The 27679-nt window shown below is 35.5% G+C and overlaps 1 protein-coding gene and 1 non-coding gene across 2 annotated transcripts in view; both read left to right on the forward strand.

Moving 5' to 3' along the window:
- LOC145286212 (uncharacterized) overlaps nucleotides 1-27679 on the forward strand; it is a 101433-nt gene that overhangs the window by 34510 nt on the left and 39244 nt on the right. The window contains exons 4-8 of the mRNA XM_080135013.1: nucleotides 8762-10485; nucleotides 15201-15346; nucleotides 18915-19364; nucleotides 25026-25087; nucleotides 26239-26290. Coding sequence (XP_079991139.1) covers nucleotides 8762-10485; nucleotides 15201-15346; nucleotides 18915-19364; nucleotides 25026-25087; nucleotides 26239-26290 — 2434 coding nt within the window. The remainder of the gene's footprint in view (nucleotides 1-8761; nucleotides 10486-15200; nucleotides 15347-18914; nucleotides 19365-25025; nucleotides 25088-26238; nucleotides 26291-27679) is intronic.
- Trnar-acg (transfer RNA arginine (anticodon ACG)) lies at nucleotides 13381-13453 on the forward strand. The gene has a single exon. It is a non-coding gene; the product is annotated as a tRNA-Arg (tRNA).

Genomic DNA, 27679 nt, shown 5'->3' on the forward strand with positions numbered 1-27679 from the left:
GATAGAATAAATGCATTCTGCAAGCTGATTGGACAATGTGTGGCCAAATCGCTTAGCATGGACGAGAGAAAATGTGTGGCTAAATTATTTAGCATTCCCGAGAGAAAATAAATCTTTATTTTATTTGCGACTGCTACATCATCTCCTGCTTAGGCGGAAAGCTGATAGAGAAAGAAGTCTTTATTTATGATTCCTACATACCCACCTCCTAAAGAAAAAAGCATTCTACCTACCTTGAAATCGTAAATATAATTAAAACCTGCCATTTTAGCTGGTTAAAAACGGGCAAAAGTTATTGTCCGTTGACAATGGGTACTTTATGCCAAATTAATGGTTGAACATGATTAAATTTGTGCTCATTTTTGCATTAAATACTAATCTATTACATAAATCTCACCTGTCTGTTTAAATCTATGTATGTATGTATGTATGTATGCATGTATGTATGTATGTCTGCCTAAAACTTTCGACAGAGATGATGAAGTTTCATGCGATCGGTATCGTTTTGAAGCTCGACCCTTCAGACGACAAATACCGAAAATTGGCTAAAAACATTAATTCCTTCACCCTCAACTGGGCACTTTTCTACAAGGAGGGGTCGCTTTTTTCGCCGATATTTTCGAAAGTCATCCGCTCTTTTCGATTGACTAGCCTTAGTTTAAACCTTCGCCACTTGCGGTTTGGCGATGGACACAACAGCAAAGACGTCACTTTTTTTTTTTGTTTTTTCACATTCTCTTCCTCCTTCACGGTACGGGTTCGAGCCTGCCTACTAACATTTTTTTTTTTGCTCAAAACACACCTCCAAACACCCGGGCAACGCCGGGTACCCAGGCTAGTCTCTAATAATTCTTGTGCATCAAATAGATACCATAATACTCAGTTTGCTACACCTTATCATAACAAAAGTCCATACAAAATTTCAGCCAGATCAGCCCAGTAGTTTCTGAGAAAATTTCTAGAGTAAATTTAGTAGAGTAATAACTGATCCCTATTACTCCTTATTAATCCCTTACTGTGCATTGAACGGATACTATAATACTTAGTTTGTTGCACCTTATCACAAATGAACTTATACCACTTGAAGAAATAACAAACGTTATTCTATGTAGATATTTACTATGTGTATATTTTTGTAATGAAGTGAAGTATGGCATTTGGAGACATTTGATGCTCCTCCCCAAAAGATTTCACCCACCTCGAAATTGTTAATAAAATTTTAGGGTTATCTTATATCAAAGTGTTGCAAAAGTTCGAATCTATCAGGAATTGATAATAGAGATTTATTTTTTTAATTGTAACAATGACAGTTTAGTTAATAGTTAATAATTGATGATATTACTCACATCTTCCATAAAATACAAAAATGACTTACAAATAAACTTATACCACTTATTCTAAGTAGATATTTTATATGCTCATATCTATATATTTTTTTAACTAAGTGGGGCATAGGAATACCTGGTATAGTAAATAGGTGTGGGATTATCCTACTCGGCAAGATGAACCTATAGATCTTGTCAGATGAATGTATGTACACAATTTTGACCGGGTTGATGAGATATATTTACCTACACTTACAGAAATATTATAAATATGAATTAATTTTCGCATTTGTTAGGATTATCATGATATATGCCCCCTAGCGAATGCAATCTTGGTGTGGTTAGGGGGCTTCTTTTTTTTTTTTTTTTTTTACACAGTGATCACCATTTATCAAGGTCTGGAAGCCACTCAGGGATAAGGGTTATTGCAAGTACATTATGTTAGTGTGGAGATTTGATGAAGTGTTTACTTAAGGGGGCGGTTCATTAGGAATTTGTTAACATTGGACTTGAAGACATCCAAGTTGTAGTCCGGAGAGAAGCAGGCAGATGGAACAGAGTTCCACAGGCGTGCAGTTCTAAGAAAGAAGCTTTGTTCATGGAATCTGCGTTTTGATTTAGGCACAGATATAGAGTGGGGGAAATTTTTCACAGTGGATTCAGCTAGACGGGTATTTTTCGTGAAAGATTGGCGAGGGGGGACAAGAGATTGGAGTCCAGACGAGCACCTGCCATGGAAATAATGATAAAACAAGGATAGGCTCGCAACGTCTCTTCTGTGGGAGAGAGGTTGCAGGGTAGAGAAAAGGGCATCCCCCACTAAGCCACGAAGTCTATTTTGTACTCTGTCAAGGCAGGATAGGCTGTTTTTAGCAGCTCCTGCCCAGATATGACAACAGTATTCCATCCTTGGACGTACTTGGCTTTTATATAGATAGAGAATTGCATCAGTAGTGAGATATCTTCTGGAGCGATAGAAGGATCCCACCATCTTTCCAGCGACCTTGGCAACAGACTTGATGTACGTGTTCCATTTCAGATCAGGAGTAAAGGTCAAACCCAGAAGCTTGTCAAAACACGGGGCCTCACCCAGACGAGAGCCATCCATCACAATTGATGCCAGATGGGGATCAGAGCGTTGATGATGTAAGGATAGGAGTTTGGTTTTGGATGCATTAAAGGTAACCAGCCACATGTCTCTAGGATTCGGTAGCTATGCTGGCGGTAGATTTGTCTCCTGGTAGGGTCACCCAAGCCAGAAAGGTTGAAGAATAGAGATCAGACTCAGGGCACTCACTGGTCCTCCAGGTTGGGAGTTAGAATAGGGCCAACAACCCAACTCTGTAAAAGAAAGTTACAGAAACCGCAACAACATCATCTGTGGACTTCTTAGTCCGGAAAGAGTCCTCTCTAGTAGAGTTCATGACGCGAGCGGGTGAAAGCCCTCAGGAAGCCAGTGCGCTGACAACTCTTCTGGCGACCAAGGCCAAGACCAGGATAGGGACTGGGAACATCAGAAACATCAGATGGCCAGAGACTGTTTCCAATGAACAAGTGTGGGACAAAACCAACCAAACCCCAATGGAGATAGAGATCAAAAAACAAAAATGGAACTGGCTTGGCCACACCTTGCGGAAGCCTGCATCCAACATCACCAGGCAGGCCCTTGAATGGAGGCGCGTCGTTGCGGCACTATGTTCCTCAAGGAATCAAGAGGCTTAAACTAAAAACTATCATGATATATGACAGTGAATAGTCTAGGGAGTATTTTGATAGACAAGACATTATGCTTGAAATAACCTCACAGATAAAAATCCGGTGAGCGTGAAGTTCATTCAGGGTCACACCTGTTACTGATGAGACAAAATGTCTCTGCATCCCATTAAAAAAGACTGTTGAACATTCGTAACTAAAACCTTGTGGGTAAACGAGTCATAGACTGAGGTTTATCTGTATCAAATATGGTTGAATTGCAGAAAGGATTGTGAACTTTATTAGTGAGTCCATGGGTGACATTTCCTTTAGTTATATTTTTGTTGGGTCACTTCGTACTAGACATAAAGGAGTTAGAATGGAAGGTTTTATGTGTCGATTCCGAATGTTAATCAAGGGAAGCCTGACTTGTCCTTACAAGTTTACCTGTCAGTTTATTTGGGATGCATTTCTCTTTGTAAAGCTGAGTTAAGGGTTTGGATGAGACAGCAAAGAATAAAAGCTAATTAATAACAAATACCACAAATAGATCAATTCGAAGAGAAGCTCCACCCTTCTTTTTTGCAGGTGAGATTTTTTAATTAAGCTACCTGTGGGATTGGATTAAGCATTCTGATAGGGATTAGGGAGTTTCAATCTTCATTATTAAAAAGAAAGAATTAAAAATAAACAATAATTTGAATCCTGCAAACAAACAAGCAAATAAATAAATAAAATTAATATCATTTGCATTCTTCAGCCTACAGTTTTCATCTTAAGTGTTATTTTCGCAATGTTTCACAGGTCCGTGGTGAAGTGGATAGAGTACTTAGTAAAATTCAGTTGTTAAAGTTACACTTTTCTAGAGGTTGAAGGTTCAAACCTCAGTGCGAGCGATACTCAAAATACAATTGTGAATCACTTGGGATTTCTACCAAGTTATGGCTGATGAAACAAAGGATGCTACCACCGTGGATTAAATAAATGGTTCATTTCGTAATTCTATACAGATTCCCGAGTTTAACAAAAAAATTCCTAAATTCAACAAGATACATTTAAAGAAGGTTGGAGGTTACATCGACAGAAACGTGAAAATAACACTTAAGATGAGAACAACAGTTTGAGGAATTCAAAATATTACAAATAATCGGTTCTCATTTAAAAAAAATTCAGAAACGAAATAAAATTAGATTAAGAACACCCAGAATTTGATAAAGAGATCTTACCTCGAAATATATTATAGGACATTTGTGCTCACTGTATAGAAATTGTGACTAAAAACGTAAGATTTATTTAAAAAAAAATCATTTCGTTTTTGTTCTCTTTCTCAACATCAACATATTTCCATTTCTTGCATTGTAATAGCCTTGTATGACTCCTCTTACTGACGTGATGTTGCTAGTATATATATATATATATATATATATATATATATATATATATATATATATATATATATACTATTATGCAATGTGTTCTTCAGAATTGTCTTATCTATTTCCCTGCTTCTTTTGTTCCAGCTTGTTGAACTCATTGATCTAGTGGTCTCCATCAATTCGATGTTTTGATATCTGATTGTAATACAGCTTCTTATTTTTTCCCCAGAACTGAACTTTTGTGGAATTCTCTCCCTGCTAATTGTTTTCCTCCTATCTATAACCTTGATCTTTTCAAGACTAAGACCAATAAGCATCTCTTGTCTTTGCAATAATCATCTTTCGTTCTTGTTAGCTCATTACATCAAGTGGCTTCACTTCTTGTCTGGAGCAAATACTATAAAAATAAATAAATAAACATAAATAAAACGATCACTCTTTTGTAATTATAAATTAAATAATATTTATTATTTACAATTGTTCTTATCTTAGTTGTTGTGATTTTTGTTGTTGTTATTATCATTATCATTACTCACTAGGAGTTCTCACACAGGCTATCATCAACGATCTCTCACTGAACAGTGTTGTTCCCTGGAGCCTGAATGACAAGTCTCCCCAGATTTCCAGTGCTTTCCATTGCAACTGAGTTTCCGTGATAGTAACAGCTTCTTACTATTTCCTGCTGGTAACGGCCATTGCTATTCCTTGGGGTTAGGGCGGCAAAAAAGCCTTACCAAGGTTTCAGTGCGCTCTGCACTCTTTAAATGGGTGTCGGGTTAGTATATTCCCTTCTCGGTTTTCTTATCCTCCTTGACCCTTCACGACTATTTGGTGTGGGCCAGCAGAGGCCAACACCAACCTTTTTTTTTTGTGGAGCGGGGTTGCAGTTAATATTTTAGCGGTTTCAGTTCTCATGGTCTCATGTGGTCGTGTTCTGTTTTGTTTATTTTATTTCTATTACAACTTTCACTGTCTGGTTAGTGTTCAAACATTGGTTTCTGCATTCAAGGATTTTCCTTAAGATTTCAGCTGTATTCATTATTGCTTCCCTTTTATTCCCTTTTACTCCAATTTATTCTATTTTTTTAAAAAGTTTTTTTTTTAATTGTTCCTAGTGCTCCTACAATTATTGGTACTATCTTGACTTTCTTCGTGTTCCATATGTCTTTTAGTTCTCTGGCCAGTTCCGTGTATTTACTCTGCTTCTTCATCTCTGTAGACTGCTGGGACAGTAAATTCTATGATTTGACAGGATTTTTTCTTCTTATTAACTATTATCATATCCGGTCTCCTTGTTTGAATGAATGTATCTGCTTGTACCTCCATGCCCCAGAGGATTTTATTTTCATTTTTCATGCTGAGATTAAATGTTTCATGAATGACTTCCAAATTTGATTGGCTGTTGTCATTTCGCTTGTGCTGCCCACTAGGATCAGGTCATTATCAGATGATCCCCCTCCATGTCTTAAGCTGTCTACTATGTAGCTTTGGGTCGTTAATGTGGGACACACTTTGGAATATTTTGGTTGACTGATAATGGGTGAGTTGACTGTCCAGTTGAGACGTCTTTGTGTAAGGTACTTTCTCATAGAAAACAATAGAGTGAAACTTGCAATTTTCTCCATCTGATGTGCTGCATCAAGGAATGTATCATTTTAACGTTTCTTCATTGACCACATCTCTCAGCTATGCAATTTGAAGTTCTTTTCTGTCGACAATTTTACCAAATGCAGGAATGCCATTGTATGCCAAAGTGATTCTCACAGAAGAGATATTGCGAACCTGTCTCCAGTTTATTGTTATTTTCATGGCAAGTGCTCGTCTGAGCTCCAATCTATGGTCCCCCCTCACCAAACTTTCACAAGAAACACTCGTCTAGCTGAAAACACTATCAATAATTTCTCTCACTTTTTATCCATGCCTAAACCTAAACATAGATTCCATGAACAAAGCTTCTTTCTTAGAACTGCACACCTGTGGAACACTCTTCCATTTGCCTGCTTTCCAGCTGACTATAATATAGTTGTCTTCAAGTCCAACGTAAACAAGTTCTTGTTGAGCCGTTCCCCTTAAGTAATCCAATTTACCAAATTTCCACTACTAACAATTACTACGTCATTGTCCCATTGACCAATGTACATTTATTAACTCTTATTCTCGAGTGGCCTGTGGGCCTTGATAAGTGATGACTCCTTTTTTAAAAAAAACACAAAAAAACATACAATACACATGTTCGAACATGTGTATTGTATGTTATCACTTTGGTATACAATGGCATTCCTGCATTTTGTAAAACTGTCGACAGGTGCTTGTGTAACATTGCACACGTTTTTATACGCGTTAATACATGTGTACATTACCCAAGATGTTGTAGTTTCCGTCGCAGAGGAGACAAAGACAAGGAATAGGAAAGGATACAACTCCTGTATCAGGTTTTGAGAAAAGACCTTTATTCCTCATTCACTCACCATGCATGACTTCTCGTTACCCACATCTCTAACATGATTGTGATTCTCTCGAATGTCATCGTTGGTCTGTGCGCACGTTCTTTTTATAGTCTTTTACCTTTCTCTTACCATGACGTCACTTCACACACGGTTTGCTATTTGCATACAACTACCATACACGCGTCCACGCTCTGTTACACTTGATGACTTTTATGTCAAAAATATGTCATCTCATAGTTATATCAGTTTGCCCACTGGAACCAATTCTATTACCGAGGTAGGTGAGTTTATTGACTCTTTCGACACCCGTTGTTTATTTTTAATCAAGTTTTGCATCCGAAAGCAGAGACACCAAAAAATATTTAAGGAGAATAGAAAGTGGGCCTTGGGTTTACTTTTAGCAGCTTCATAACTCTCGTTTCCCTTATTTTTGTCCTTTAGTTCTCAAAGTCCATGAGCGATGTTTCTGACAAAGTGGGAAGAATTGCTGTATTCTGGATCGGACTCTATTCATCTCACACTTATCATTGGCTAATTTTTGATCTAGAAGTAGTGTAACATAGCGTAGACATGCATACAAAATGACGTCACCGAAAAAATCATGTTAGAGACGTGGAGTATGGAATGAAAGAACGTTTGAGATCACGTTAGAGGCATGAATTACGCTGAAGAAGAGATCACATGGGTGACGTCATGACCGTAACAATGAAGAAATAAATGTTGTTATTAGAAAGAAAAAGTGAGGTGAAGTTATTTCCTATTCTTTGTCTCCTTTGCGACTAAAACTGCATACAACGTGTTGGTTCCTGGACTACATTACAGTAGATTTTTAAAATATTCTTTTAGCTCCTTATATAAAGTGGCTTTATGTCTTGTCTGGGACGATTTCTATAAAAATATTAAATTGTTCAGTAAATAGGTCAGAGTTTTCGACTCATATAAAAAATATGAACCTCTGTAAGCAAGCACACCTATAACACACCTATAACAAATCTATAACTTTGACATGCTCTTGTCTTGACACTGAATGTAGTGGCTCTATTACCTTTAGCATTCGATTTAGTGTTTAGATTTTTCCGTGAGCTCTGGATTTGTGGACTCACTTGTACATGATTTCATTGTCACGATATTGATGACATCAACAGTTTCTCTTTCAGGATTTCAATTCTAATTCATTTATTTCTGATACCTCCAATTCCAACTCCATTATTACCAGTACTTCCAATCTAAACTTTTTTATTTCTGGTACCTCCAATTTAAACTCCTTTATTTCCGATACCTCCAATTTAAACTCCTTTATTTCCACTATCTATAATTCCAACTCCTTATTTTTTTTTCCGGTACCTCCAATTCCACCTCCTTTTTTTTTGGGGGGGGGTATCTCGAATTCTAACTTCTTCAATTCTGATACCTCCAATTCTTACTCCTTTATTTCCAGTACCTCCAATTTCAACTCCATTTGTTTGCAATCACCTTTGTATTTCAACTCCTTTATATACAGTACCTCCAATTCTAACTTGTTTATTTCTGGTACCTTCAATTCTTACTCCTTTTACGTGCAGTACCTCCAATTCCACTTCCTTTATTCCGGTACCTCCAACTCTAATTCCTCTTCTTTTTTTTTGTGGTACCTCCAATTCTTATTCCTTGAATTCTGATACTTCTAATTCTTACTCCTTTATTTCCAGTCCCTCCAAATCTTTTATTTCCAGTGCTTTTAATTTCAACTTCTATACTTCCAATACCCCTAATTCTTACTCCTTTATTTACAGTACCTCAAACTATTACTCCTTTATTTCCTGTACATCCAATTCGAATTCCTTTATTTCCTCTACTTCCAATTCCAACTCTTTTCATTCTGATACCTCTAATTCCAACTCCACTCAAATTCCGATGCTTTCAACGTTTTATATCTTTTCAGGTATTACAACAGTGATTTGGAAATATCTGATGATGAGAAAGGCACTGGGGGCGTTTTTGAAAATTTTACTCTTAAATCTGCCTCTCACAGAAAGCAAAGCCCAGATCAAGCTAGCAGTTTGAGGGCCATTCATAGCAATCAGAATTTGGATTCTGACTTTAACCAAGTGTTTCGTATTGACTGTGGAGAAACCTATCCCCCCTTAAATCATGGAACATTTCATCAACGCTCATCTTGTAGCTACGACGATAAAGATCCATTGGGGGTTTTCATGGATCAACGTAACACCTCTTTCATGTGGAATTATACTAATAATGGTATTATGGATTATCAGGTGCCAACACTGACTGGATCTGCTGACACGACGGATTTATATCAGAAGACAGAGTTTACTGGCATAAGCGAATGTTCTTCCAAGAGTAGTCTGTCTGTTCCTGAGGGTTTAACAACATCCGAGAGGGAACTTTATCTTCAGCATGTCAACGATTCTCAAACATTGGAGAGTAGCCATAACGAGAGTTACCATCTAAGGGAAACGCTTCAGGGAAACCAATATGACCATGATGATGATGACGATGATGATGAGTTGTTTCTTATCACTGGGCATATTGATTTTGATGCTGATCGCCAGCCATCGAGACCGGCATCGGCTAATATTTGGGAACATTCCTTGGGAATTGGCCAGAAAATAGCAAAGTGTACCAAAGAAAATGGCCCAAAAAACAGAATTGGTAAAAGGTCTGTTAGTTTTGATCTCTTGCCGCAGAAACCAGCAATCGACCAAAATAAAGAAATTCCTTCAGTTGATCAAAATCCTATAAAAATGTCTCCTTCTGATGATTTTCAAGAAAATAATTCTTTTATCAAGCAAAAGATATCCCAGAATCATCATCGTGAAACCAGTCAATATCATCCTGATTTTGATCAGCATAATTCCAAAAGGCATTCAAACCAGTTTCAGAATATAAAAAAAGGGCGTAATAATTCTGCTAATACAGAGGTTTCTTTAAATTCTGATTCTAATTCAAATTTGGTCGGTGAAAACAGGCAGGTAAGAACTGAAGAATTCGACTCTTTTTACCATTATTTGTCAGATGAAAGCTTTCAATCTCTTGGAGATCGCAAAATTTTAGTCTCTCCTGAAAATCATAGCAGACAATCGTCATTAAAAACTAAAATAAGCTCGAGAGAAACCGAAAAACCTGGCAATGCAAAGGAAACAAAAACGAGATGCATTCCCGATGAAACGTCTGACGAACTTCCTACAAAATCTCAAACTGAATCTGGCATAAAATCAATCCGAGCCAAAAGCAAGAGTACAACGAGTATTTGCTCAGCTTCAACTCCTGTGAAATCCAAATGTAAATCAATGTCAGAGTTGAGTAACACAACGATGGACAAAGACGATGGAGATGATGGAGGAGATTTGAAAATGTCGTCTTCCATCAAGGAATTGAATGCGAGGCTGGAGGAGGAACTCTCGAGACGAAAGAATGCCACAAAGATTGTGGAACAACTGCAAAATCAATACGACAACCTGCTGACAAGATACGCGGATGCTGAAATGATGATTGATGAACTTCGAATTGGATCAAAGATGGCGCCCAAAATAGCCGACTTCAAGTTATCACAGAGTCCCATCAGCAATCTCATGATGAATCGGGCTCTTGTCACATCGACTCCATTAGCATCGACGTTTTCCATGAATCAAAGTTTGCAAAAAGGTAAGATCCAATGATTATCATAAAGTACAATTGGTTTCTGTTGTGCATTTCTGTATGTAACTATGATGAGTATTACAATCTATACTAATAGTAGAGATGCCTGTCTGTCCAAGAACTACTTTATTTATACAGTGTATCACAAAAGTGAGTACCCCCTCACATTTCTTCAAATATTTAAGTATATCTCTTCATAGGACAACACTGAAAAAATGATTTTTTGACACAATGAAAAGCAGTCTGTCTGCAACATATATAACAAAGTTAAATTATTTTCCCCTCAAAATAACTCCAAATATAGCCATTAAAAACTAAATCCCTAGAAACAAAAGTGAGTACACCCCTTACGAAAAGTTGTCAATATTAACATTCAACATGTCGCTTCTCAATATTTTGTGTGATCACCATCATTATCCAAAACTGCCTTTACTCTCCTGGGCATACAGTTACCAGAACTTCACATGTAGCCACATGAATGCTCTTCTACTCTTCAATTACAAAGTCGTGAAGACCATGATATTCTCACTAATATGCTTGGCTCTAGATATGACACACTTATGTTTGTGCTCCTCACCTAGTCGCCAGCACACATGCTTAAGGCCATCAGAACCAAACAAATTCAATTTCGTCTCATCAGACCATAGGACATGATTCCAGTAATGTATGGGCTTTTGTTGACATGTCTTCAGCAAACTGTTTGCAGGCTTTCTTGTGTATTGCCTTCAGAAGAGGCTTCCTCCTGAGGTGACAGTCATGTCCACCAATTTTGTGATATACTGTATATATATATACATATATATATATATATATATATATATATATATATATATATATATATATATATATATATATATATATATTCATCCTCACGTTGTGTTATTGAGATTGCGCTAGCTGGTCTTGCATGTAGAACTCTTTAGTTTTCTTTTTTTTTATTTATAAAGCCAAAAAGGTGAGCGGTCGCCAAATATGAAATTGAAAAAAATGTCGTAGTAAGTAAAAACATCTTAAAATGAAAATACAGGATAAACAGATAAACTGTTTTAGAACACGCTTTTAGATGCGAAAAAAGGATTTTATTTTATTTTTTTATTATTAATCTAGTAACAATGTTTATAAAAAAAAAAAATTAAAGAGTTCTACGTGCAATAATCAGCTAACGCGACATTGATAACACAACATGAGAATAGATATAAAAAAAATACTTCTAAGCAAAGAAATGAAGACCAACAAAATTTAAGAACTCTTTTTCTGATGAGTGATTTTTAAATCAGAAATTAATTAGAAAAAAAAAGAAAATTTTATAATCATTTTGTCTTGAAAATACTTCACCACTCCATATCGTTTCATTTGGATTTTAATTTTTAATTCACTTTTTTTTAATTTTCTATTTCTTTTCTCCATTTCATGAACTCTTTGCACTAAAACTTTTTATTTTGCATTTATGACTAGTTTTCATATAATGCTGTTTTAATTCATGCCAGTAGCAGAAAATTCATAGTTTCTCTATTTATATTCATTTAGTATCTAGTATCTTTCCTCTGATGAAAAGAATGTATTTCTTTGAAACTCCGTGGATTAAGGAAATTTTAATATTTCTTATTTGAGTATCCTATCGAACAATAAATTCATCTCAAATATAATTTACAGTATTAAATTGTATTCTTTATATATATATATATATATATATATATATATATATATATATATATATAATGTGAGCAAACAGTTAATAAAATATGTTAAAAAACACTTTGAAATGAGTTAAAAACATATTTAATCTGAAAAGGAAACACTAGATAAATGGATAGTCCTTAATCCGCGGAGTTTCAAAGAAATACTCTCCTTCTCATCAGAGGGTAGGAATTAGCAAAATGTGGGATCGGATTTTGCATGCAGAAGTATTTAATGAAACAACAAGTAAGTCAAAGATCTTACTTGAAAACAAAATAAGTTAAGCAGAGGGAATATGGTAAAGAAAAAGGTGATTACACACGAATGGATAGTCTGGTGGAAGATAAGAAATCCAGTGACGGTAAAATCCAAATGTAAAACTTCAAGAAAGTTAAAAGAATTTCCATTTGTACAAGTCAATATATATATATATAAAGAAGATTATTATAGTCAAGATAAAATATATACACGCTCTTTATACCCAGGCATTTCGAACTCTATTGCTTCTCATCAGAAGAGGAAAAAGGAAGTATGGTTACAGATATAGGAAAAGGCGATATCTAACTTAAGGTACATAAGGAAGGAAATATTAAATCCGGAGGATTTTTAATATAATGAGGGAGGATATATTGAGACCAGATGGGGTTTTAAAATATGAGCATTAGAAGGCAGATACGGTTCTGGAAATATCCCTTAATCTGATAAAGGATAAAATTAGGATGAGAGGAAATCTGCACTAGGAAACTAAAATGGGGGGGGGGTATTCAAAAATAGTATCTTATAGAAGGAGGGGGCGAACAGGAAATAAAAGAACGAGGCAGTCAAGTAAGCAGAAATTACGGCTGAAATGGATGTAGGAAAAATGGGGGGGGGGGTGAGGATAAGGAGGAAGAAACATAAAAGGAATCGCACAAGAATAATCTATACCATTAATAAAATTCTAAATGTTTATTTATTCATTTATGTCTGCGTGTATATATACCAATAAAACTTTCGAACAAATGCACCGAATTGAAAAATTCTTTTTTTCCCTGAAAGGTGTGAATCCCCAGATTGTCTTTATTTATATATGGTTCATAACAAACAACGCCGAGTCATACAAAAAGCCCGAAATAAGGGTTTTTGGGCCGTTTCGTGCAATTGTCAAAAAGTTATCTGCTCGTGTCAACGGAATTTAGTACTGTCTGCATGCAGTCGTGGTAACATCTTTTCGGCATATGGACAGGACTTGTGGTGCAATGGATAATGCATCTGACTACGGATCAGAAGATTCCAGGTTCGAATCCTGGCAAGTTCGTAATAATTTTAACCATCATTTTATCCAACGTTTACTCATTATCCTTACCCTTAGGGTATTTTTGTTTTTTCAGTGATTTTGTTTTGTGCGTATGGGAATTTCCTATAGGCCGAGTTTATAAAGTAAGCATTGATGGTAAGACGATGTTGAGTGTACTCGATTTTGTGTTTGACTCGGTGTTGTGGGTGCCGATGCGGCATAGCCAATAGTATAACATATAAACAAATGAGAAACTTGATCAATAAAACAGAAAAACATAAAAAAAGCTAAAAACTAAAATTTTAAATAAAATTACAAATAAAGCATATAATAAATTTCTTTATTTTTTATTGATATCTTCTGCATCGATTTTTTTCTTGTATTTGTAAAGTTTTTTTAAAATTATTTTTATTTAATCTTTTATTTTTAGCTTTATTAGGATTGCACAGGAGAAATAAGAATAGTAAAATGGCGGACAACACTATATAGTAATAATGCTAGAAGTTCCCTGAACTTAATTGCATCCATTCCTAACTCTTGTTACCGCATCAGTACCAATTTCTTCTTGTGACTTGAAATTCTGTTTCTGAGAAAAAAAGATTTCTCTATTTTTTTTTTTACACCCGTCCTTAATAAAAAGAACATTCCACGTTGAGAAGGTTCCTGGCATTTATCTTGGTGATGTGCATAGAAATACCACCAAGAGTGACATAATTGTCTCAACAAACTCCCGGGGATTCAATTCTGGCTCTAAGAGATATAATTTTGTCTTGAATTCAAATGCTGCCATTTAAGGTTGTTTCCAACAATTGTTGTGTATCTACTCCTAACATATTTAAAAAGACTTTTGGTTATACAAATTTTAATTAGCGTTTTATAAAGAATAACCGGAGTCATAGAACAGGGTGTCCCAAAATTAATGATTTATTTTGGAATATAAATTAGAATAAAAATAGATGGTGAATTTTGGGACATCCTGTATATTCATTCCTGAGAGTATTGCCCACGGGAAATAAGTACAATAAATTATGCATAGCAATAATGACAGAAGTTTCCTGAACTTAACTGCACCCATACTTAACTCTCGTTCCCGCATTAGAACCAACTGCTTGTAGCAGACAGGATTGCAAGAAACAGCAGCAGTAACAAATTCTTGTGACTCGAGATTTTCAATATACTTCTTTTCTGGCTCATCCAATTAGAAGCCAGCTTCCAGTTATGTAAACACGTTTATCTGTGCATGGATCGCCAGCTCTCTCTCTCTCTCTCTCTCTCTTCCTGGCATTCGGACTCTACATGGAACTGACCTGTCCTCAACTTCTCTCTTGGGACAACAGAGCTCACCTGGGCTTTCGGGCCCAAAGTTTGACTAAAACATGGATACAAACAAACCAACATGGCTACCTCCGCACACAGACTTCAATGTAGTACACACACAAACTCTCTTTTTACTACACATGGATGCTCGTTTCTACTACTAATGTAGACACACATGTACATGAATTATTTTTCTCAACAAGCATGTCTAATAATTCATCAACGTCTCTACACAGGAACTCTTTCCATGACTAACCCTTTCTCTATACAAACCTACTAAGGGAGATAATCAATAAAGCTGTTGCTTAATATTAGAAAGAGACGTCTTGTCCTCATTTCTACATGCCTCTTGTGACTTGAAATCCTATTTCTGAGAAAGAAATTTGCTCATATTTAGATTTCAGATCAACTAATTTTTGTGATTTCTTTATTTCTTATTCCGTTGTTGTAGATGACGTGTTACTTGCCGATGGCAATCTTATTTCGAATAAGACAGAAAAACACACAAAGGCAAACAAGCAACCCAAACAACAGCCGTCAAGCCGCGAAAGGATTGAAGCAGACTTGATTCTACAAGCCAACAATTTGGAAAGTAAAGTAAGAAATCATTATCTAATATATATATATATATATATATATATATATATATATATATATATATATATATATATAGTAAGTTATAAAAATATATATGGCAATTAAGCTACACAGAATATTCCGCGTTTCATCCATGCTCAGATTCGTCAGGCTTATGCGAAGAGTTGTGTTTGTCTTACGTTTTTATATACACACATTCTATTGAGTTTTTAACCAATCAGATTCCTAGTTTCCACCACACCCTTCCTAATCAGCCAAATGGGCAGGCACTTACAGGACTAAGGCCCAGTTGATCTTGGGTTCACCCCTTCCTTTGTGTGTGCTATTTTAGCAGGAACCGTAGATATCTAGTGATTTGACCTATTTTAAACTTAGGTGTAGTTAAATGTGTGTGTTTTTTTTCTTTTTTTTCTTTTTTATGATTATGTTAGTTTATATATATATATATATATATATATATATATATATATATATATATATATATATATATTTATATATATATACTAACAGGACTCACAGAATGACAAATATATTTAATCAACAAATTTGTTTTGATAAAGCTGATATTTTTCTAGATAGTGCAAAAAATTAGGTTTTGGACAGAAAAACTCATAACACACAGCAAATATGAGTTTATTAGCATTTCAATGAAAATAGTGTCATTTGTATTTTAAATATAGAACTAACTCAAATGAGATAAATCAATGTATTAATAAATACTCAGAAAGTAATATTGTGCTACATAGTTCACTACAAATAATAAAATCACATTGTAAGAGACAATCTTAATTTGATCCTTCAGCTCAGCACCTTTTGACATACACTGTTCTTTTTTTTGTTCTGTTTCTTTCGCATGCTTCCTTTTTATGTAACGTTTCACTGAGTTCTGTATTCGGTGAAGAACTACTGCACATCGAAATTACTAAAAGTTCTTTTCTCACACGATTACAACAATGACCATGTATTATCAGAATGATATTCGAAAATGAGGCTACATCAAAGGCAGATCACTCTCATATTCTTATCCAAGATTGTCAGACTAGCCTTTTTAAAGCCAAATTTTCCAGATTTTGGATTTTTTTAAAAGCAATTTGAGCTTCGAAAATTGCATTTGGCCTTCGAAAATTGCATTTGACCTTTTTCAAAATGTAATGTATGGAATAACTAAGGAAGACAGAAGCAGAATATTATATATATTGGACTAACATCTAGGAAACCACAGCAATCATTGTATATATATATATATATATATATATATATATATATATATATATATCTGTTTTAAAATTGAAGACTTTTGCGAAATCGGCTTATGCAAGTGCTAAGTCTATTTCTATTTAACAATTTTAGTTAAAGCCTTTTTTTTTTTTCCATCCATATATAAATGAATTCTTTTTGGTCATTATAAATATTTTAGAAATTAGATTATGCTTAGTCTGCGATAGGTTAAAATTAATAATTTTTTTTCCTTCCGGGAATCTAAACTGCATTCTTTATTTTTATTTTTGCATTTTTTATTCAAAGCTTCTTTAGACTATATATATATATATATATATATATATATATATATATATATATATATATATATATATATATATATATATATATCACAATCATGTTGACACACCGGTTCTCACCAGATCACCGAAGTTAAGCAACATTGAGCCTAGCCAGTACCAGATGAGTGACCATTTGGGAAGTCTAAGTGCTGTATATACTGCGCCGAGTCGTAGAAATTTCCAGGTTGGTATCTGGGGGGGGGGTGCATTAATTCACTGGGAAAGATGGACCCCCAGTTTTTGTTAAGACATGCATCTAGGAGAAGGAAACTCTGATGTAAAAACCTGTGGTTTACTATATACTCTGTTCCATGGCAGTTGTCTGCACCGACAAAGGTTAGCAGTAATTCCAAAATGTGTGGATGGTCCTAGACAATGCCTTCACCACTATAAACAAATCATCTGTGTGGATTTCCGAGCAACTTAGTTGTTGTGGCGGAAGCTCATACATCGAAATTGACGGGGGAAACTCCATCATATATATATATATATATATATATATATATATATATATATATATATATATATATATATATATATATTATTCCAGGTTAAAATAATTTAGTGCTAAAACATCCAATGAATATAACGAGGTTTATATAAGAGTGCTCAATATCAAGGTAGAGCAAGATATATATTTTATTTACTTTCACATAAACATTTAGATATCACTACACATTCATAAGTATGTTTCAGTCAACTAATTATAACAAACTAGAGACATCATCAGACGTTGTTGCTTTTTACAAAATATTCTTAATGGATATAGGATAAAGTTCACAGAAGTTTTAGTCTGGAGAGCCAGCACATGATATTAAAAAATAAAATAGATTAAAAATTAAGATAACCCCATTTAATTATTTAAAAAGAAAAATATATAAGACAATACATTGAGAGAATGAACAAAACAACAACAACAACAACAAAATCACAGAAATAAATCTGCAGTGTCTGACAGAGAGACTGAAGTGGGGGGGGGAGAAGAGAAATAAGATAATAAACTGTAAGAAAAAACTCAATCTTGACAACTGAAAAGGAATGGCTAGCATGTTAAAGGTATTGCCACCCAGACAGGGTTGCACACATTTTGTGTGCTCAGAGCATCAGAACGATAATTCCAGTGAACAGTGAGTGTCTGGTTACAGTTTTGAAGGGTCCATTATTAGATGAAGGAAAAATGTAGACACTGGGATTTAGGGTTAGTGCACATCATGCCTTGACTGTGCTCGTGCGTGACTGTATAAACCTTGTTATATTTATTAAATGTTTTAGCTCTGAATTATTTTAACCTGGAATAATATATATATATATATATATATATATATATATATATATATATATATAAAATGTTAGTCATTCAATGAATTTAAAAATTTATGATGTGAAATGTTTGAATTCCGAATCAAAAGATCTGTATTATTCTATGTTAGACAAAGAATGCATTTGAAATATTATAACTCCTTATCCTATAGGATTTCGATGTCTACTATCTCTTCAGAGGAGAAAATATTAGCAAATATTTATAATGGTTTACAAATTCATTGAATGGCTAAAATTTGATTTATTTGCTCTATCTTGTATATCGAGCAATTCTTTTAGGTGGGATAGTACTTATAGAATATTACTGCCAGTAATATCTTGTAAAACTTATAATCACAGGTTTCCATACCAGTTGATTGTTAGATAATTTTATTTTGTCAACGCCTAGAGGCCATTCAAGAATAATGGTTGATCAGTGTGACAACAATGATCGTTTTTTGGTGGAAATTGGACAGAATTGGACTATTTAAGGGGATGAGATAGTGAGAAAATTTTGTTCCGTTCAGTATGTATAAGATATTTGAAAATATTTAAATGTATTACTGAATTAAATAACCCTAACGTGCTTTCATAAAAATAAAAATTCTTGATTTATTCATTTAGATAAATAAACTGTTTACATTTTTTTAAACATTTTAAAAAATGTTAATTCAATTATTTTTTCTTTTTAATTTCTTTTTACTGCAAAGATCACCACTCTTGTGAGCCTCCTTGAAAAAGGTCAACTGACAACGAAAGAAGTGAAAAAGGTTTTCGATAACATCCGAAGTGAACAAGACAAGCAGCGCCGAGAATATCTCCGTGTAAAAGATGAATTCCTTAAAATTGGCTCCAACAGTGAAGAGGAGTTCGACAAGGATCGGGAGCTCGAGGGTTACCTCTTTCAGTTACAGATGCGATTCGACGAGTTGGAGGACAAGTACAAACATCTCCAAGAAACCCAGAAGGAACCGTTTCAAGAAACGGAAAACCAGGGCAACGACACTAGTAGTTTTCCCCAAACGGTTTCAGACTCCAAAGCCGAAGAGAAGAGACGGAAATTCCTTTTGCAATATAATTCTTTGATGGACCGATATCACAGACTGAAAAATGCTGGCAGTCTGAACGAGAAAGATGAAGAAGTCAAAGAAATTCAAAAGGTTTTTATATTTTTTTGTTTATCATTCATATCCATTCTATACAGCCTGCCCTTATATGGCATAATCATGTTGATATACTAGTTTTCATTATATCATCGAAGTTAAGCAACGTTTTAGGGGCAAAATTTTTTTAGGGGGATGGGGGTCACCCTATGCCATTGTAGTAGTAGTAGTAGTAGTAGTAGTAGTAGTAGTAACAATAACAGCATTGAATATTTGCTTGACTTAAATGTTTGGTACTGATTGGATCAAATACTCAATTTCGACTGGTTACCTGTATCATACTTTAGCCAATCAGAAACGGTCTCTCCAGTAGCAAGATACTTGTTCTTAAATCCTATATAAACAATTCGCCCTTTCCATGCAGAGTGCCACAAAGAAGACAAATCTTTGCCACTCTGAATAATACCAAACTTCTTATTGGTGCACAAACGAAACCCACCTTTAGCCTCTGGTTATTGACATCATGGAAAGGCATGGCTGCTACAGTTAATGAAGTACCATAGACTGCATGCAGGTTTAGCATATGAAATCAGCCATTAGATAAAATATGTTTCACAATCAATTGATGATAAGAGATATGAGTACTGAACTACAAAAGGACTCCCCTAGAATCGTTAAATAAAAGCTTATCAGAACAACACATTAAAGAACAGTGGAATCAAATTAGAAAAATGACCTATGAAAATATATTTGTCTATTTGGTGATGGTACCACAGATAAGTGCCACCTCTTCCTTTTCGAGACTAATATTGCATCTTTCCTGAGCATTAGGCTGCCATTTTTTTTTTTTTTTTACACAGTGATCACCACTTATCAAGGCCCGGAAGCCACTCAGGGATAAGGGTTATTGCAAGTACATTACGTTAGTGTGGAGATTTGATGAAGTGTTTACTTAAGGGGGCGGTTCATTAGGAATTTGTTACCATTGGACTTGAAGACATCCAAGTTGTAGTCCGGTGGGAAGCAGGCAGACGGAACAGAGTTCCACAGGCGTGCCGTTCTAAGAAAGAAGCTTTGTTCATGGAATCCGCGTCTTGATCTAGGCACAGATATAGAGTGGGGGAAATTTTTCACAGTGGATTCAGCTAGACGGGTGTTTTCCGTGAAAGATTGGGGAGGGGGGACCAGAGATTGGAGTTCAGACGAGCACCTGCCATGGAAATAACGATAAAACAAGGATAGGCTCGCAACGTCTCTTCTGTGGGAGAGAGGTTGCAGGGTAGAGAAAAGGGCATCCCCCACTAAGCCACGAAGTCTATTTTGTACTCTGTCAAGGCAGGATAGTCTGTTTTTAGCAGCTCCTGCCCAGATATGACAACAGTATTCCATCCTTGGACGTACTTGGCTTTTATATAGATAGAGAATTGCATCAGTAGTGAGATATCTTCTGGAGCGGTAGAAGGATCCCACCATCTTTCCAGCGACCTTGGCAACAGACTTGATGTACGTGTTCCATTTCAGATCAGGAGTAAAGGTCAAACCCAGAAGCTTGTCAAAACACGGGGCCTCACCCAGACGAGAGCCATCCATCACAGTTGATGCCAGCTGGGGATCAGAGCGTTGATGATGTAAGGATAGGAGTTTGGTTTTGGATGCATTAAAGGTAACCAGCCACATTTTCCCCCACTGAACCACGCGCTCGAAATCAGAGGAGAGAGAATCAGAGAGAACTTTGTCATTTACAGCCTTTGATGTATTACCATAGATGGTCGTGTCATCAGCATAGATGTCAACGAATGATTTAAGTATGTGTTTAGGGAGGTCATTGATGTAGATCAGGAAGAGAGTTGGGCCCAGGATTGACCCCTGAGGGACTCCAGCATTTATATTGCAGGCCTCCGATTTTTGTCCATCTACCACTACTCTTATGAGCCTATCGGAGAGAAATGATTTAATGATTGAGAAAACATTTCCAGTTATACCATAGCTGGAAATCTTGTGAAGTAGACCCTTATGTCATACCTTGTCAAAGGCCTTTGATATGTCAAGAGCAATTGCCCTAGAAAGGAAGCCTTTGTCAAGAGATTCACTAATCCTGTGGGATATAACCGTCAACACATCTGCGGTAGATCTTGCAGAGCGGAAACCATATTGTGTGTCACTAAGAAGGTTATTCCTGCTGAGGTGGTTGACTATTTCTCTATTTAATATGGATTGCAGCAACTTACTCATAACACACAGGAGACTTATTGGTCTGTACTGAGAGGGAGATGACTTATCACCTGAATTCTTAAATACAGGGCAAACATATGAGGTCTTCCAGGGAGTCGGAAAGCACTTCTCCTTAAGGCAGCGCTTAAATAGTTTCGTAAGTATGGGAGCAAGTTCTGGTTGAGAGCTTTTTTAACACTATAATTGGGATGCCATCAGGGCCGGTTGCTTTACTGGAATCTAGGTTCTTGATTAGCTTGGCGACCTCATGCACGGATATTTGTATGTTACCTAACTTGTTCTGTGTTATAGGAGGAAATATGGGGAGTTGATGGCCTTCATCGCATAGGGTAGAATTAGCTGCAAAGTTCTTTGCAAATAGTTTGGCCTTGTCTGACGCTGACGAGATGACCTCTGGTCCATTGAGAATGGTTGGGATAGAACGCACACTTCTGTTCAGGATCCTATTTGTTATTTGCCAAAACTGCTGGGATCCAAGCCGCTGATCAGCTACCTTGGATTTAACAGACTGGGCATATAGCTCTCTTGCATTTTTTATTACTCTTTTACAGTGGTTGCTGGCAGTCCTGAAAGCAGCTTTAGTCTCAGTGCATCTATTACGTTGGTAGCTATGGAAAAAGTGATTTCTGTGCGCGATAGCAGCAGCACATTCTGGGGAGAACCGTGGCTGGCTGTTAGGTTTTTGTTGGAATTTTTTAGATGGTATGAATTGGTCTATGCCTACAATTAACCATTCGGTCAGATCTGATACTATAGAGGACACTTCCTTTTTAAACATGGAGTGCAGAGGTAAATCAGATATGAATGTACGGAAGCTATCCCAGTCAGCCATAGAGTATCGGTATACAGTACGGTGGAGGGGTACGTCTGGGGGCTTCTTACATTTCGTTTTTATCTTAACTGATACGACGGAGTGGTCGGAGGATCCTAGAGGAGAATGAACGGAGCATGAACATAGCTCAGGGGAAGTTGAGAGAAAAAGGTCTAGGAGGCTTGCATATTGACCAGGTGTATCGGGCACACGGGTGGGTTCACGAACAATCTGAGTGAGGTCATAAGCAATGGCAAAATCATGACAAAACCTCCCCTCATCATCTGTCTTATTTGAATGGGTCAGCCATTCCACGTTATGGACGTTGAAGTCACCACAGATGTGGATGTTAGCCGAGGGATGTAAAGACAGTATGTGGTCTATTTTCTCAGATATGCTCTTAAAGATAGTAACTCCACTGTTGTGGGGCGTATAGAGGGCAAATATAAATGCAGTGGTGTTAGCAAGTGCAACCCTGAAGCACATATAGGGTAAATTAGGATCTTCTCTAGAGATATCCCTGCCACACGGGAAGCCATCCTTAATGTAGGCACATATTCCATGCCCATGGCGATCTTGGGTGTCAGATTTAGCTGTTAAATTAGAGTATCCGTTAATTATGAACTCATCTAGGGAAGTGGTCGGCCCTATTCCAGTTTCACTTAGAAATAATATGTCTGGTTTCGTCTCCTGTAATTGGGTTTCAACCTCTGGAAGGTTGGAACGTAGACCCCTGATGTTGGAGAAGGAGACCTGGTAGTAGGGGTCTACGTTGGAAGACGGGGTTCTAGGTTTAATCGAGTTTTTATTCTGAAGATATTTCATGTTGAGGTTTTGGGATTTGTGGAATAGGTCGGCATACTTGGTTAGAGCAGTACAGAGAGGGAAAGTAAGAGAGAAAAAGACAGGAAAATTTTTTTCTTTTTGTAGCACACGAAAAGGTAAAGCCGTAACAATTACCCACTAGTATGGCATCGAGAGGCCCCACCAGAGACTACTGCATGGTCCAGATCCACTCACCAAATGGCAATACAGCAGTCGCAGTACTTTGCACCTGCTGATAGGACAGCTTCCTTAGTGGTTAATCCAAGGTTCGGGTCCCTGACTATCATTTTTTGTGTTGCATTATCATGTATAACACACGTGCATGTCAGAAGAATGAAAAAAAGACAAAAGCAAAGAAACAGTTGAATTTACATGTATGCACATTTATTCTTTATTATATATAAATATACAGCACAATCATGTTGACACACAGGTTCTTGCTAGATCACCAAAGTTAAGCAGAGTTGAGTCTGGTCAGTACCAGATGGGTGAACATTTGGGAATACTAGGCGCTGTATGTAAGAAGACGTCAACACCTCCCTGAAAGAACTACAAAAACTTAACATGGTCATCTCTCGTGACTGGTATATGCATGCGATTGGGGACTGATTGTGAATTACATATCCCTTGAAACTTCCTCCTTTGGAAGAAGTCAGTTCAACCTATCTAGGGTGAATGGCGCTGGTATACATTCGTTTTCACACTAGGTCTTTTTGGGGATGCAGAGGAATAACATGGCTTTGGATTTGTGTTCTGCGGTTGATGACAGAGTTAGTTCTGACTACCTGCTATTGATGCTGAAGGTGCCCAAACTGGAGTCACTTCTGACCTTGCAACTGTCTACTGTTGTACAGACGTGTTGAACGAAGCTTTGGTTGGATAAACACACATCTCAATTGAGGGTAAGTGACTGAGAAACACTGAGATAAAAATTGGAATAACAGTCAAACATAACCTCCATCAAAACTAATATTGGTCCATCAAAACTAATATAAATCATAGAATTTTAGTAATTTGTGCACTTGTGCGTAGGTACAACATTTTGGTTTTCAATTAGGACATTTGGAGAGTGCGTAGCAGGGGTAGACAAATGCAATTTCAGGACTGAATCGAGAATCCAAAAAATTTTTTTCATAACAAAACCAGAATTCTGAAATTTTTAAATATGTATGTGTTTTTTTGTTTAGAAAATTGTTTTTTTTTAAATAAATATAAGGAACTTATGATAACAAAATAGAGATTACATTTTTTTTTAATAAAGCATGAACATAAAATTTTTGTTGCACACTTATTAAATAAAAATAAATATAAGAAATTTATAATAGCACAAAATAGAGTTGTTTTTTTTTTTAACAAAAACAGAGATTTTTTTTAATTTTTAATAAAACATAAAACCAAAAAAATTGTACCTATGCACAAGTGCACAAGTGCCGAATTTTACAGAGAAAATATCATTGTGCCAAGACAAGGAAAACAGGGAATGAAGTGATAAAAATGAACCTGAGAGAAAGAAAAATAAAGATCTGGATAGAGGTAACTTACTTTGGGAGTCAATTTCTTAAAGCCATGCCAGCATATAAAACGGACATTAAACCAAATAAAGACGGAATTTGAAAAAAGGCGCCAAACCTAATCTGCTGGCCTACCCAAAAAATACCTTTGCTGTCTCTTTTGCCATATTTCACTTCGAACTTCCTATCCACGATGTCATATTCTGTCAATAAAACTCTACTTTTAATCTTTAACCACTTTTCTGCTTAATTTAACCTATTGTGAAAAATACCATTTTTAACATTATATTTTACATCTTTCCACATACATAATGCATTGGAATGTTTCTTTTATTTCAGAAACTGCAGGTAATCAGCCAAGAACTATGTTTAACTCAACAAACAAATCAAGAACAAGCCCAGTATGTATACTAATTTTTGGTACTTTTGCATTATAATTGGATATCAAAAAAATATGTTTCAAGTTAAACACTATTATGTAAATACGTGTTTGTCGAAATGAGTAAAAACTTAAAAATTACAGAAAATGAACGAGTAGAAGATTTAATAGAACTATTAAAAAAAAAAAGGAATAAAAAAATGGACAAAACCTCCAACTATCGTCAATTAAAAAAATGATTAACTCTAAATGAATTTTAAAATAGGCACTTTGATCTCTATTTGATATTTCGTGGTTTGTTGGGGCACAATGAAGGGGAAAGACAGACAAAGAATGGATTAACTCATACCACTACATTACAAACATGTCTATCTTTGACTATTTTCCACAAGATTTGACTAAAATCTCCTAACTTTGTTGAAGATGCTACATGGCTCACAGATTTTTTTTTTACCTTATCTTTCACATGCTTGTAAAATCTGATCCCTCTGACTCCGACAGACAATCATTTCCTATGGTTGTCTTTGAACAGTTTAACCCCCCCCCCCCTCAATGTACGACAAGAGAGATAAAGGAACGTTGGTAATACTAATAATTGTAGGAGTACTAAAAACAATTGTGAAAATGGAAAAACGTCTAGAAGAAATTAGAAAAAAGATTGACATCATACAAACCATCGCACTTGTAAGACATTAGAAAAACCTTGGAGTGTAGAAAGCAACCAACAATCACTAACTAACCACAGATGAGTTAAAATAAAGATAAACGTAACAATAAAAGCCAAGCAAAACTGAAAGAAAAATCGGAACGTTGATTGCTATGTAAGAAAAGTACTGTAATTTGACTCCTCCCACCACCAAATTGAAATCATATTAACAGTGGTTAATACTGTTGCATAATTGGTGTAAACAAGATTTCATGAATCACATCATGATGACCGTTTAAAAGATAACTGCTGGCCCTTCTTCCAGCAGTAAGTGTTTGTGACTAGTGTCGAGTTCCCTCTCTCCATTAAGTCTTATTTTTATTTCTGGAGTGACGTCAGTGAAGAGCTCTAATAAAGAGAAATAACATATAACTTGCTATTACGGTTGAGACCTGCTTTTTTACTACAATTTTTTTCTTAATTTCCGAGAAAATTTTTTAAAAAGATTTTATTTTATTTTAATCAAGGAGAACTTATTTTGCTGAGAGCAAGATGACAACAGATAGTCCTAAATTGAAGGTAAGTGAAATTCGCATTATTTAATAAACATTTTCTAATGGTCTGGTTCTCTTTCATAGGTACATATTGGTTCAGTATATTCAGGGTTATTTCCCTTGTACAATATTCAAATTATCTCCTTTCATTTATACTGTGTAGTGAAAGAATGAACTCTTCTATTTAGAGGTATGAAAAAGACTTGCAGCATATATGTGTGAGATTAAAACGTAGACTAGTCCTCTTATTTGCTGTGGGCTTAAATCCAATGGACATGTTCCACTTATCTCTAAATTTTTATGTGGCTTTCACGACAATGACACCATTTCATCAGATCATGCTTCTGGTCGTAGATAGGATTGTCAGCCATCTCAGCGTGATACTTTTCCACTGGTCAGAAGGATATAAAAATAAGTCGTATTCACTTTACAACACCCATGAATTCTCTATAATTTGTTTGCCTCACCAATTCATACTTATTTGGATTGTGATTAAAGACTTTTAACGTCGACTCTTTTAATTTTCACTCCTTTTTATATACATTTTATTATGTTCTTCTCATATCTTATTATATATATATATATATATATATATATATATATATATATATATATATATATATACTAGACTACCTGTGACCCGTTGGGTCAGTATGTTATATTAGCTATGGAATTCATGTATGAGCGTGACACTTGTGACGTAAAGAAAATAGTTTTTTTTTGACATAACAGAAACATTTCTATGAAAGTATATTAAAATGAAAAAAGAATATAGATAGATTTCTATGAGTCGTTCTGTTTATTATAATTGATTATTTTTGAAAAAAAAATTTACTGTTACTTAATTATAAGTGGTTGGCCATACTTATAGGTAAATGTGCACTGAACAGATAGCATAATACTTATTATAGTTAAATTCAAATTTTGATATATCTGCTTCTCTTATTTTTTTTACATCGTTCATTTCTGTATTACGTTTAAGTTATTTTAAACCCCACTCTTCCCATGTGAAATAATAATTTCGAAATAATAACGTTAATATTTCAGTGTGCAGGTTATGCGCGCATGCATAACCGGATGTCGTAAACCAGAAAGTGGGTTACATACATCGTTACAAGATCATTTGAGTTTTATATATATATATATACTAGCAGGGGCGCCAAGCGTTGCCTGGTCATAAAATATGCTTAAATGTGATATTTAATTTTACATAGATTTCGTATTTATTATCATAGAGTCAATTATTTTGTATTATATTGTACCCAATATATGGTAATGATTTCAAAAGTAAATAAAATATTTGATTTGGGTACCATCAGCTAGAATTGAAACCGAAACCAAACCATAACAAAACATTACTTCATATTTACGAGTTAAGCAAAGACTGAGGTTTATTTGTACTCAATATGGTTGG

Source organism: Euprymna scolopes, chromosome 10, assembly GCF_053919585.1.
Source record: "Euprymna scolopes isolate OS-2025 chromosome 10, ASM5391958v1, whole genome shotgun sequence".
Classification (NCBI taxonomy): Eukaryota; Metazoa; Mollusca; class Cephalopoda; order Sepiida; family Sepiolidae; genus Euprymna; species Euprymna scolopes.